We start from the raw sequence: 13,799 nt of genomic DNA, 5'->3' as shown, positions 1-13,799 counted from the left end.
GAGGTACCTTTTTGCTCCCAGTAGACCCAGGGGGGCGCTACATATTATATGTATTATATATATAATATATATATATATATATATATATATATATATTTTTTTTTTTTTTTTTTTTACTTTTAACCTACTATTGTTTGTATGCCACACACATTATACAGTCATTACATATCCACGTCCCCTTTTGGCCTTGAATGACAGATATGTGGTATCTCTTGGTACCTTAATAGTTTTGAAAAAAAAAAAACACTTTTGCGTGATTTAAAAAGTTATGAGGCTGATCGCTTATATATTATTGTTTTCCTGTATGTGATAACTTACTGTAAGTTACCAATAGGTAGAAATCAACATTCCAGCAACTAAGTTTTGTCCTGGATTCTAATGTTAGTTGTTTTATTTTTTAAAAATTCAAAGCCTACAACATAACAACTGTACAGGCAGTTGTGTTACCAGTTGCAGCGCAATTTCTCTTCTATTCGTTGTAATGTATTTTACTAGACTACTACAAATCAGATACAATCAGTAATGTTTTGCTTTGTTTCTTTTAGACGGCTCTTATTGGTGATGATTCAGCAAATACATTTAAATCAAGTGTGACTGTGCCAATGAAGGTGCTGGAAGTAATACGGATCCTGCTAATATGTCTGGGTGGTGTTATTTTCCTTGCCTGTTCTATAGCACTTTGTGTTAGAAGATCTAAGAAGTAAGTCTACTAAATGTATGCAAAAGTTAGTGCCCATTCTAATTTATATTTTCATACTTCTAATGCTCACTCTAAACGTTAAAACATAGCACTGAATCTGTTTTGAATTTCAGCCTGTTGTAATTTACTTCACGCAGCACTGTAGAGAGCAATGGGCAGCAATCGGGGACAATCAATGCCTACTGCTTTGCATGGTGTGGTCTGTGATAATGCTCAAAGAAGGGGAGAGCAGAGGAATGACTTCATCAGGGTGCTGCTGGACCTTGTTTTATCATAGACAGGGACAGTCTTGGACTGGGCTGCATTGGGTCCAGGGCCTAGGTTTGCTCTCTGGCAGGTGTTCCTGGAACACATATTGGCTGAACAAAATTATAAATCTTTTTGGCACCTGTATTTAGGGTGTAACATGTAACATGGCTCCATCCACACAGCCATGTCATTTGCTCAGAGTTCTGTGAATGAATGAACCACCACTGTGGCAGATGGCTTGAAGATGCATTTGTGATTCTCCTAATGTATTTGTTACTCATTTAATCTTTTTGCCTACAGTTTAGCCTTATAGTATATTAGTCAAATACTTTTTGGAGGATCTGTTACCAAGTATTTTACCTAAAGATCCCGCAGTACCAACATATCTTGTTGTAGGCTGATAACACTAAGCCACTACTTCACAGTTAGAAGCAGAGTTGTCAGCATGCTATGGGTGCTCCTTAAGCAGCTATGCGGCTGCGCTTGATGCATTTTTCAGGCACTTTTTTTGCGTTTTTAAACCAGCGCTTTTTATGCATTTTTGCATGCAGTTTTCATGCATTTTGAGTTTTACTTTTTTTTTCTCTCTTTAAACACACTGTAAAGCACACTGTATATAGCTGGTTGCTAAGGAGGGGGCATCAGCTGTCAGTGGCATTCCCTACTGAAAGCTGAATGTAAAAAAAAAAATAGAAAAAGTTGTTGGCAAAAAAATGTATGAAATAAACGGCGTGGGGTCCCCCCCCCCAGGTAATACCAGGCCCTTCTGGTCTAATATGGATTTGGAGCGGACCCCCACACCAAAATTTTAAAAAAATGGCGTATGGTCCCCCCCAAAATCCATACCACACCCTTATTTTATTTTTTTTACATTCAGCTGACAACTGATGACTCATCGGTTGCTAAGGACATGGCGGCCGGCTTCCCAGCCCCCTGCTTATCAACCAGCTATTGACAGTGGTAAAATAAGAACCGCAAAATGCAAAACACATCAAAAATTGCATCACAAACACAAAACACTTGCGGTTCAATCTGGTGCGGTTCTATTGAAATCTATTAGCCGCAAATCGCGGGAAAAAAAGTCCCCAACCCTTTCCAAAAATACACCGGCCGAAAAATGCATAGATGTGAACTAGTACCATAGAAAACCATGTTAAATGGACTGTAGTGCATTTCTGCAAACTGCAAAACGCACTAAAAAACGCATGGGTGTGAACGTAGAGTTAATCAGCCTCTGGACTGATTAGGCTTGCACAGCAGGCTGACAACATTACTGCTAATTGTGAGGCAGTGGTTTAGAGTTATCAGCCTACAACAGGAAGTGTAAATCAAAAAATGGTTTGCTTAACCACTTCAGATCCTGAAGGTTTACCCCCCTTCATGACCAAACCATTTTTTGCGCTGTATTGCAACGATTTTGAAAAAAAAAAAATATATTTTTTACTTTCTGCTAAAAAAACATATCCAATAAAAAAAAATGTAAAAAATCGAATTTCTTCGTCAATTTAGGCCAATATTTATTCTGCTACATGTTTTTGGTAAAAAAAAATATCCCAATAAGCGTATATTGATTGGTTTGCGCAAAAGTTATAGCATCTACAAACTATAGGATTTTTAAAAATTTTTTACTAGTAATGGCGGCAATCAACAATTTATAGTGGGACTGCCACATTGCGGCGGACAAATCGGACACTAAGTGACACTTTTTTGGGGACCAGTGACACTAATACAGTGGTCAGTGTTAAAAATATGCAGTGTCATTGTACTAATGACATTGGCAGGGAAAGTGTTAACATCAGGGGCAATCCCTGGGAGGGCTTTCTAAATGTGTGGGGGATGCTTGACTAGGGGAAGACAGAGATCTGTGTTCCTGCTTAGCAGAAACACAGGAACTCCATCTTCCCCTCATACAGAAAGGCAATCTGCCTTGTTTACATAAGCAGATCATCATCCTGCCTCTCATGGGAATGATCGCCCGGTGCTGGCGAACATCGACCTCCGCCAGAAATGCTGATTGGCTCTCGCTGTGTCTAATCACAGAAGGACTTGGTCACCAGCAGCGTGTATGCCTGCCCCAGACCCGGAACTAAAGATGACGTACAGGTACATGATTTTGCACTGAAGGGCCGCCCTACTGCAGTACACGAACGTGGGGCGGTCCAGAAGCGGTTAAGGAACATGTTTGCATTAAGGCATACTGGTATAAAACCAAAGGCTGCTCCACTTATAAGACAGGCATTAAAGTGGTTGTAACCCCACTTAAAAAAGACAAAAAAAAAAAAAAACTAACACCTGCAAGACAAAGGCATAATGAGCTAGTATGCATAGCATACTAGCTCATTATGTAATACTCACCTGAGATCAAAGCCCTCACTGCGGTGCCTGTACACCGCTCCGGCAGCCGACATCACTCCCAATCACAGGGAATGCACGCGGTAATGGCACACTCGCTGAAGCAACGGCACATACATGCCGTTGCTTCAGTTTGTGTCAGTGCGCCGGCACATGCAAATACAGGGGATATTGTGCAGGTTTAGGAGATATCCTGGGTAGCTACAGGTAAGCCTTATTATAGGCTCACCTGAAGCACAAAGTGATCTGTAAGGGTTTACAACCACTTTAAAGCAGTAGTAAAGTCTGCTTTGTGATTTTTACCTACAGGTAAATAAAATATAATAAGGCTTATCTGTAGGTAAAATTAATAGCTCCTAATTGGGCACCGTTTAGGAGATATTCACACTGGATGCAGACGATGATATCATTGGAGCATGTGCTCTGAAGGGCTCCTGTGCTCATGCGCGGGAGTGACATAATCGCGGCTCTGACCACTCACACAGCCGGAGTCCGCGAACCCAGAGGAAAGACCAGGGTAAGATGGAAGCCCTGTCAGCGGTGGCAGCGCACTACTGAAGGGCTTTGTTTTAAGGTAAGTATTTTTTATTTTTTTTATTTTTACTGCAGCATTTTAAAATCACTTTAATATGCTTTAGTTAGCCTTGAGGTTTTTAGTGGCAGTATTTTGGATTAAGGCATGGTGCCACACATAATAAAAATAGATTAAGGTTTTCACATGATTAAACTGTTCAGCATTACTACTGGTATTATTGTTAAAGTCATTTTTTGCATTTCTTTTTTTTAGGAAATAATTGCTATTCCGGACGCAAACTGACTTACTGAAAAAAATTAGGATGAAATGTAAACTACTGCATCAAGTCACAAAAAGAGGTCGATTGCATCAGCATGAATCTTAAATGATAGCCAATGATTTTGTTTTAATACAGATCAAAAAATAAATCATTTTTGAAACATTTAAAAAAATAAAAGTGCTTTATTAATGTAGTCATACACATTTTACTGTAAATGTATGTGTTATTTGACTACATTTGTATAGTGGAGCTTTGAGCTCTGTCTTGTTGTATGATTAGGTAACATACCCACAGACACTAGATGTTTAGTATAAGACAAACTATTGCAGACTAGAAATTAGGTAACCCTTTTACCCAACAAATACATTTTCAAAAATGGGAAGACTGGTAAAATATTTCACAGGAGGTGTCTTATATAAAATCTACCACACATCCACTATTAGACCTGTTAATAACATTTTGAACTACATGTTTTGCTTATTCCATTAAAAGAAGTGTCGAAACTCTCTACAAATTTCATGAACAACGTTCACTTCTTCAGGAGAGTTGCTGCCGTTCCATTAATAGAATACGCAAAGTGTGTAGCTTTCCCTACAGCAGCTTTGTGTGCAATAATCCATAGCAGCCAATCAGCAATTTTCTATGATCGGTCTAATTCATTGTAGACTAATGAAAACAAATTAATGACTGGTTGCAATCTTAGTTTTGTACTTTGTTGGAAAATGTGCCCCATTAAAGGCAAGTATATAATCATTTTCAATGACCTATACATTTAATATATACTGTCATCCATCGATTACTGGAGAGTCAAGAAACTGTGCTTTATTTAGCACGTTTATTGTAAAAGCCTTATCTAAGAACAGAGCACCAAAACGCACCTACTATTATCTGTATTAACCAAAATAACTCTGCCATGTGTGCCAGTTTCTCTTCTATGTGTGCCGGTTTTATTTTGTTAGTAAGGCGTTGAATACTCCCCATCCTTTGTCCAATAAAAGCAGTCATACTGACAACTGAGGCACTCTGGCTAAATAAAGGGATTGATAGTGGGAAGAGCTTTGCTATAAAAAGCCAGGTCTATCAGGCCATCCATAACAGGGTAATGAAGGTCAGAGGTGAGCACAGATAAGACTTTTCTGGCTAGCAAAGGCAAGAGGCACCCTGTGGTTTGGTAGTCAGGACATTTACATGCTTCAAATGGCTGAAGGGTTCACTTGTCCCATAAAGGATTGCACAAAAAAAAGGTGAATTCTAATTATACCTATCATTTACTTTTAACAGAGAACACCATGTTGACTTGTATGAGTACAACTCTACCATCATTGTATGTTTTTGTTTCCTATTTTACCAATCCATCAATTATCATTTAGATCTAAATGTACTGATTTGTGATCAGGTTGTAACATAAATGTAAATATGTATCATCAATAAATATATTATTTTGCATGACTAAGGGAATGTTATTAATTAAATGTTAAATGCAGTTGTATTCTGTAATATTAATATGGATGAGAGGTAAACGCTTTAAACAAAAGTAGGTGTAATTAATTTAGGGATTCTATTGGGGGAGATAGTCTCTCTGTGTAGTGAAACAAGAATAATGATTGTGTGTTCTTCATTCTCCGAGTGCTATGTGGGAAAATGAATGTAAATGTGATAGTTCAACAAGCATTATGAAAAGCTCTCAAGCTACTACTGAACTTTTATGTACAAAGTTGACCTACCCTACTTTAGATTTCTAGCTCCGCATAGAGTGGGAATGTTCACTTAGTTCCTGGAACTGTTTGGCTAGCACTTAAGGCAGAGCTGATCAGATATAATAGACCCATATTATTGAGTTAGAATGCAATCCTCCTATTTAGTTGCTGAACAAATACAGTGTGTTTTAGCACAAAAACTATGCTCCCAATCTAAACATTGCTAACTATGAACAGCTAGCGTTAAAGTTAAAAACTGAGTGATATACCGAATAAAGATCAATGCCCTAAACCATATGAAACCCATACAAGATTCAAGTGTTGCCTAGGATGATCAATTAGCATAGAGTGTATAGAAAAGATCCTGCCCCATCCACAGAGATGTTTCCATATATCATGGATTTGCAGAACAGAATTCTAATGTTTACCTAAAAGCAGTTTGGCATTAATTTTCACAATGTTTGCTTGCTTGCTCTGTAATAAATGTTTTTAGTTGATCATTTAATGGCAAATAACTCTCAGACAATGCTGTCAACACTCTTACTAAATGTCTGCCACATGAGATATATATACAAGATATATCAATGCCAGAGTATTATTCAATGTGAGAGTATTGCTTAGGTCTCATGAGCAAAGTTCTGTCCTTGGACTTGCACTGAAATAAAAGAGGCACTAAGTACTGTAATTAACTTAGAGTAAATAAAGTAATATTAAGTACAGGGCGTACATGAAAAGTATGGATGCATCAATGTACTATACTTGTGCAATAATTGATACGGTGACAAGGAGATTCTAAATCTTTTAGTGAAGTAGATCCAACCAGTTACAGTCGTGCTGTACAGCGAAAGGGTAGATTGATTGCATTGGTACCATTCTTTATGACACACATAGCTATCATTGACTAAATGTGAACTTACAGCATTTGAAATCACTTGTGAACATCATGATTTGTTTATTTTTTATTACTGTAAAATGTATTTAATTTGTCAGAAGCCATTGTTCAAAAGAATTTTGTGTAACTCCCCTAAAATATTCTAAATAATATATTTGTATCTCTACAGACTTTGTTTTTGTTGTTACCCTTTAAAAGAAAAAGGATGTTTACCAACACATTGTACACATAATTTGTATTTGTATCTCTAAAACAAGTGCCCTACTAATATGATGTAAAATTAATAAATAATATATTTTGGTATCTGTTGTTAAATGTGTTATTTTTGTAATACTGCAAATAGGTAAATATGATTGTTTAACAAAATAATATTTATTTATCAAGAAACAAGAAGAGTTATGTTTTTTATACTTTATTTATTGAAAATATTTTAGTTCCCAACAAACACATATACCATAGAAAAACATCTCATTACAAACAACCCACATCCAAAAATAGAAAACAAAAACAAAAAAAACAAGATGAGTGTCATCAGTACCTATTTTTATGCATTGTTTATTTAGGAAGGATTTTACAAAGAAAAAAAGTTTACATTTTAGTACAGCAGACAAGAAACACTGTTAATGAGCATTCTCAAATGACACATAAAACAATTACATAGGACAGTCCTATGGTCCAGTAATAAAGATGACACTAGGCAGGGAAGATGCTATCCACAGGCCCCTGTGGTGGATGCTCAGAGACATTCGCCATGCTGATGTTTGGGCCAGACACAAGTATGCCTGTATTTAGGGTAGGTGTGTCGAGACAAAGAAGAGAAAGGAAAAAAGGAAGAAAATAAACATCAAAGAGGTTCCTTGGAACAAGCCCAGATGGGCCAAACAGGCTTAAAAGCTTGAAGGTACTGTAGTCAGTGATTAATATTAGGGCAGATAAAGAGAACAGACAAAGAAAATAGACAGAGAAGGGGAGGGGGGGAAATTGGGGATTGGAAAACTGCATTGGACAGGGCAAAGTATCAGCACCTACGTAAAAAAAATACATATTCTAATCTTTCCCACGGAAATAGACTAAAGTTCTGAGCCTTTCTCACCCTATCCATAATGTGAATATTTGATTCATCTGATTATTGCTATATAGATGTAGATAGTATACAAGCAGTTATTCTCCAAGTCCACATGACTAACTCCAGATGACTGAAAAGTGTTCAGATAGAACTTCAAGAAGTAAGTGTAATATGTTAATTACATGTCATCACCAGGCTGTCTCATCTAAAATACAGCACTGTGCAAACCCCTTTAGTAGTACCATTATTTTTATTATTATCATTATTATTATTACACAGGATTTATCTAGCACCAACAGGTTACAAGACAGTACAATACAATAAAATACAAGACGGTTAGGAGGGCCCTGCTCATAAGAGCTTACACTCTAATAGGATGGGGCAAGTGCTACAGAAGGTTGAAACTGTAGGGGATGAGCTGAAGGAAGTGATAAAATATTAGTTGGAGGCATGATAGGCTTCCATGAAGAGATGGGTTTTCAGGGATTGCTTGAAGTCAGGCAGAGTAGGAGAAGCTGGACAGATTGAGTTGAGAGTGCCAGAGGATAGGAGAGGCTCTGGAGAAGTCCTGGAGACGAGCATGGGAGGAGGAGAAAAGGGAGCTTGAGAGCAGGAGGTCTTAAGCGGAGAGGCGATATATGGGTGATATTTGGAGACAAGATTGGTGATGTAGTTCAGGAAAGAGTTGTGAATGGTTTTGTATGTTGTTGTTAGTATTTTAATTTAATTCACTGGGAGATCGGAAGTCAGTGTAGGGATTGGCAGAGAGGGGTGGCAGATGAGCAGGTAGATGAGTCTGGCAGCAGAATTCCTAATAGACTAAAGAGGGGATAGCCTATGAAGAGGTAGGCCTATGAGAAGGAAGTTGCAATAGTCAAGACTTGACATAACAAGGGAGTGAATGAGCAGCTTGGTGGTTTCATTAGTTAAAAAAGGGCACATTTTAGAGATGTTAATGAGGTGAAGTCTACAAGCTTTTGACGATTGGATTTGGGACTGAAAGAACAGGTCAGAGTCTAGGATTGCACCTAGTACTCTGGCATGAGGGGAGGGATTGATGGTTGCATTATTGACCTCAATGGAAAAGTCATGGAGGGGGGCACGGGCAGGGGGGAATATTATCAGCTCAGTTTTAGAGATATTTAGTTTAAGGAAGTCGTGCGATATCCATGACAATATGTCAGTTAGTAATGTGAAGGAGTGAGGTGAGGAGTAGAGAGATAGATTTGGGTGTCATCGGTGGAGATGGTATTGAAAGCCAGGGGAGGTTTTCAAGTGACCAAGGGAGGAGGTGTAGATAGAGAAGATAAGGGGTCCAAGAACAGAGCCTTGGGGACCCCTACAGAAAGAGGAAATGAAGAGGAGGAGACAGAGTTGTAGGTAACTCTGAAGGAACGCTGTGATAAGTAGGAGGAGAACCAGGATAGAGCAGAATCTTGTAGGCCAAGGGAACAGAGTTTATTGAGAAGGAGCCGGTGATCAACAGTATTGAAGGCGGCAGAGAGGTCAAGTAGTGAGAGTATGGAGTAGTGGCTTTTGGTTTTAGCAGTTAGTAAATCGTTAGTGAGTTTGAGTAGGGCAGTTTCTGTGGAATGCTGCGAGTGAGAGCCAGACTGTAAGGGGTCAAGAAGGTTGTTTTCAATGAGGTAGGAGCTCAGACATTTGTAGACTAAGCATTATAAAAGTTTAGAGGTAAATGGGATCAATTAGATGGATCTTAAGTTGTTCAGGTTGGTGGGGTCCAGTGAGAGCTTTTTAAATATGGGAGTGATCTGTGTATGCTGTAGAGGGGAGGGGAAGGTGCCAGTAGAGAGGGAGAGATTAAAGATGTCAATGAGGGAGCATAGCATAGAATAAGAGGGTGACTTTAGTAGCTGTGCAGGAACAGGATCCAGGGGACATTTGGTTAGGTGGGCATCAGAGAAATGTTTTTCAACCTCAGTAGTCAAAAGAGGAAAGTGTTGACTGTGGAGTTGGATAAGGCGTGTTACGTGAGGAAGATGTCTGTACAGTGGAGGTGTCCTCACATATTGCATCAATCTTGTCTTTAAAGTGATTGGCAATCTCTTGGGCAGTGAGTGAGTTAGTGGGTAGAGGGGCTTGGGGATGAAGCAGAGAGTTAAAGGTAGAAAGAACCAACAGGCACTGGATGACAAGGTATTTAAAATAGAGACAAAGTAGGTTTGTTTGGCAGCATGGAGGCAGGAATTGTATTTTAGGAGTGCAGATTTATATAGGGTGAAGTCCTGCAGGCATTTGGTTTTACGCCACAGTTGTTCAAGAGCACGGCGATGTCTCTTGAGATTTGTGATGTTGTCGGTTTGCCAGGGTTGTAACATAATTATAAATTACACAACCACTTGAAGACATTTTGCAATATTTGACATGAAGTTGAAGTAGCCTGTCCTACCTCCCTTTTTCTATTGTAATGACAGCTTTAATTTACGACAGGATTTTAGAGCCCTTTCACACTGGGGCGGTTTGCAGGTGTTATTGCGCTAAAAATAGTGCCTGCAAACCGAACTAAAACTGCCGCTACAGTTTCTTCAGTGTGAAAGCCCGAGGGCTTTCACACTGAAGCGGTGTGCTGGCAGGAGAAAATAAAACTCCTGCAAACCGCATCTTTGGAGCGGTGAAGGAGAGGTGTATTCACCACTCCTAAACCGCTCCTGCCCATTAAAATCAATGGGGCAGCGCGGCTATACCGCGCCTATAGCGGCGATATGAGAGCGGTTTTAACCCTTTTTCGGCCACCAGCGGGGGTTCAAAACCGCATCGCCAGCGGCCGAATACCGCCGCAAAAACGACGGTAAAGCAGCACTAAAAATAGCACTGTTTTACCGCCGACGCCCCCACCGCCCCAGTGTGAAAGGGGCCTAACTGACTTTTGTAGTGTATATGTGAAAAAACAGCACACGCAAGTGTATTTGCATTTTGCTATGCACACAGAACTAACTGGGCATTACTCTGCATCAGCACTGAAACTTGTGTCACATCAACAATTTTATGTTACATAGTTACATTGTTAATCTGGTTGAAAAAAATATACAAATCCATCCAGTTCAAACAACATAGAAAAAAAAACACACACATACATAGAAAACTTACATATACACTATCCTAGATGTGAATTCATCATTTTTTATCTTATTTAATTCAGTGTGTCTTCATGTCACTGTGCACATGACTGTGTTTTACTTCATCAACAGTCCATGTTTTATGCAGTTTGATCAATCTGTAGGGATATCTCCTATTCGTTATACATCTGAATCCTGCTGTGGTTTGGGCTTCCCCGCTGACAGCTGAATAAGAAAAAAAAGCATTTGCTGGTAAAAATAGAAAAAAAATGGTGTGGAGGTCACCCCCCATTCAATACTAGACCCTTTGGGTCCCCTTAAAACCATGCCAGATCTTAAGGGGGTGGGAGACCCAAGCTGTTTTTTTCTTAATTTTCTTTTTCAATAGCCAGGTGCCGGCAATTGCAACCGTGAGTCAATTTAAATGTTATTTGATTCATTTTTTTTTCTTTAGAAATTCAATTTTTGCTGCAGCATGTTCTATATAGATATATATGCTACAGATGCAACTTTGCTGGCAGACTGAGGGGACCCCCAGGCACTATATTTAAAGGAATTTTCCATTTTTATTGTTGCACTTTAAGCATCATTAAAATTACTGCTCCTAAAAAAACCTATAGTTTAAAAAAAAATTTTTTTGCATTGATACATGTCCCCCAGAGCAGTACCCAGACCCCCATACCCCTGAGACCATAGGTAAAGTGCTTTTTTTAAACAACTCCCTATCTCCCCTATTTTAGTAAATGGGTGAATCAAACATATAAATTGTTATAAACTCAGTGAAATAAAGTGCTCATGCGTAGATAAATAATCAGTGCTCCAATGCTCAGTGTTCAGACAGAGGTGCCCCACATGGATGTACACTCACCCCTAAACGCTGACCACCTATCGCGAGAGTGGTCACTTGCACTTTGTGGGGAATAAAGACCCCTAGATGGTTTGTTCCAAGCTGTACTTAAGATGATCCTCCACAGATGGGAAGAAAAAATGTCAGAAGGGGGCTCCTATGGTGTAAAACCATAATTTATTAAAAGAATTCAAAGTAGAACATATAAGATGCACTCACATGGTTTGGTGCCTGTACCTGGCACCTGGTGTGATCAGCATGTGTTTTAATGGAGGGTAATTCTGCCTGTCTCCATTGGACACCACTCAGTTGTGCTGAGGCTTGGTCCCCTGTACTTGTTTTTCGGGCTGGTCTAGTGTTGCAATGATGCAATCAAGCATAGACACGTTTCAGCCAATAGGAAAGGCCATCATCAGGAAGCTCTGTTTGCCCCCCTCCTCCTTCCTCTGCCGCCTGACCAATTAGAAAGTGCAGAACACTTTGTGCCTGAGCAGTAGGGAACCAGCTGTGAAGCAACCAGCTGTGAAGCTGAAAGGCATCATTGCTGGTTTCCCTTACCAGTAATGGCAGCGGTTGCCCCCCGACAGCCGATCCGAAGATCAGCTACGGTGCCAACATCATGTGCTCCCTGGACAGGTAAGTGTCCATATATTAAAAGTCAGCAGCTGCAGTATTTGTAGCTGCTGACTTTTAATTTTTCATGGGGGGGCTGGACCTCCTCTTTAAGAAGGAGTGTATTTCATGTACTACTGGATTTTGCTAAGATCGTCTATATCCACAGAACATAAATAGGCAATAATTGCAATAAGCTATGTTGAAATATTTTTACATAATTGGTCAAAAGAGTATCGTTTTTATTTTCTCAAAAACTAGAGCCCCCTTTTTTTTTGTTTCATCGTTTTTTTTTTTAGAAAGTAAGTACAAAAAAGAAAACAAAATGCCAGAGCAGGACTCCTTCAAGGTACTGGCACAAGTATGAAAGTGCAAGTATGAACCCTATGGGCCATCATCTGTCTAGTAAAATTAACCTAAAATATAGGGAGCGTCATTTTAAAACAATGCAGGCAGCATAACAACCATGTCTACATGCAACTGAAATTGAACTAGCTAACCCTTACAAACTACCTTTCCACAATGTCATCTGTAGTGGTGTGTTGTCAATCTTACATGTCCTGAAGAAACAGGATCTGGAGGATTGGGGGTTTAGGCAGCTTAGAGCAGTCTGTTAATGGCCAGCCATATTCCACTGAGCAGACAGATGATACAAGAAAATGCAATAATGGTTTTATCAGGCTGGGTATTATTATTATTATTATTATACAGTATTTATATAGCGCCAACAGTTTACGTAGCGCTTTACAACTTGAGGGTAGACAGTACAAATACAATACACTTTGATACAGTAGGAATCAGAGGGCCCTGCTCCTTAGAGCTTACAATCTAAGAGGGAAGGTCAAAAGATACAAGAGGTAATAACTGTGGGTGATGTGCTGATTGGGAAGATAAATATACAGTTGTTAGGTGAGGGCCAGATAGGCTTCTCTGAAGAGATGAGTTTTCAGGGATCGTCTGAAAGTGGATAAAGTAGGAGAAAATCGGACGGATTGGGGGTAGAGCATTCCAGAGGATGGGGGAGGCTCTGGAGAAGTCCTGAAGGCGAGCATGGGATGAGGTGACAAGGGAGTTTGAGAGCAGGAGGTCTTGGGAGGAGCGAAGAGAACGATTAGGTTGGTATTTTGTGACTAGGTTAGAGATGTAGCTGGGGGCCAGGTTGTGTATGGCTTTGTAAGTTATAGTTAGTATCTTGAATTTAATTCGGTGAGTGAGTGGCAGCCAATGGAGGGATTGGCAGAGGGGTGTAGCAGACGCTGAGCGGTTTGTGTGGTGGATGAGCCTGGCAGCAGCGTTCATGATGGACTGAAGTGGGGATAGCCTATTTAGAGGTAAACCAATGAGGAGGGAGCGATGAGAACCAGCGAAGAGTACAGTCACGGAGACCAAAGGAGTGGAGTTTTTTGAGGAGGAGGGGGTGGTCCACTGTGTCAAAGGCAGCAGAGAGATCCAGGAGAAGTAGTACAGAATAGTGTCCATTGGCTTTAGCCATTAGTAGGTCATTTGTGAGTTT

At 39.7% G+C, this 13,799-nt stretch overlaps 1 protein-coding gene across 1 annotated transcript in view; it reads left to right on the top strand.

Annotated features, from left to right (window-relative positions):
* The window catches only part of CD36 (CD36 molecule (CD36 blood group)), a 56,545-nt gene extending 52,335 nt beyond the window's left edge, over nt 1-4,210 (top strand). Inside the window, exons 12-13 of the mRNA XM_073624019.1 lie at nt 546-700; nt 4,089-4,210. Coding sequence (XP_073480120.1) covers nt 546-700; nt 4,089-4,095 — 162 coding nt within the window. The 3' untranslated portion in view covers nt 4,096-4,210. The remainder of the gene's footprint in view (nt 1-545; nt 701-4,088) is intronic.
* Nucleotides 4,211-13,799: the final 9,589 nt, after the last annotated feature.

The sequence above is a fragment of the Aquarana catesbeiana genome, linkage group LG03 (assembly GCF_042186555.1).
Source record: "Aquarana catesbeiana isolate 2022-GZ linkage group LG03, ASM4218655v1, whole genome shotgun sequence".
NCBI lineage: Eukaryota > Metazoa > Chordata > Amphibia > Anura > Ranidae > Aquarana > Aquarana catesbeiana.
Note: the sequence above shows the minus strand (reverse complement) of the source record. Positions and strands in the feature narration are given on the sequence as shown.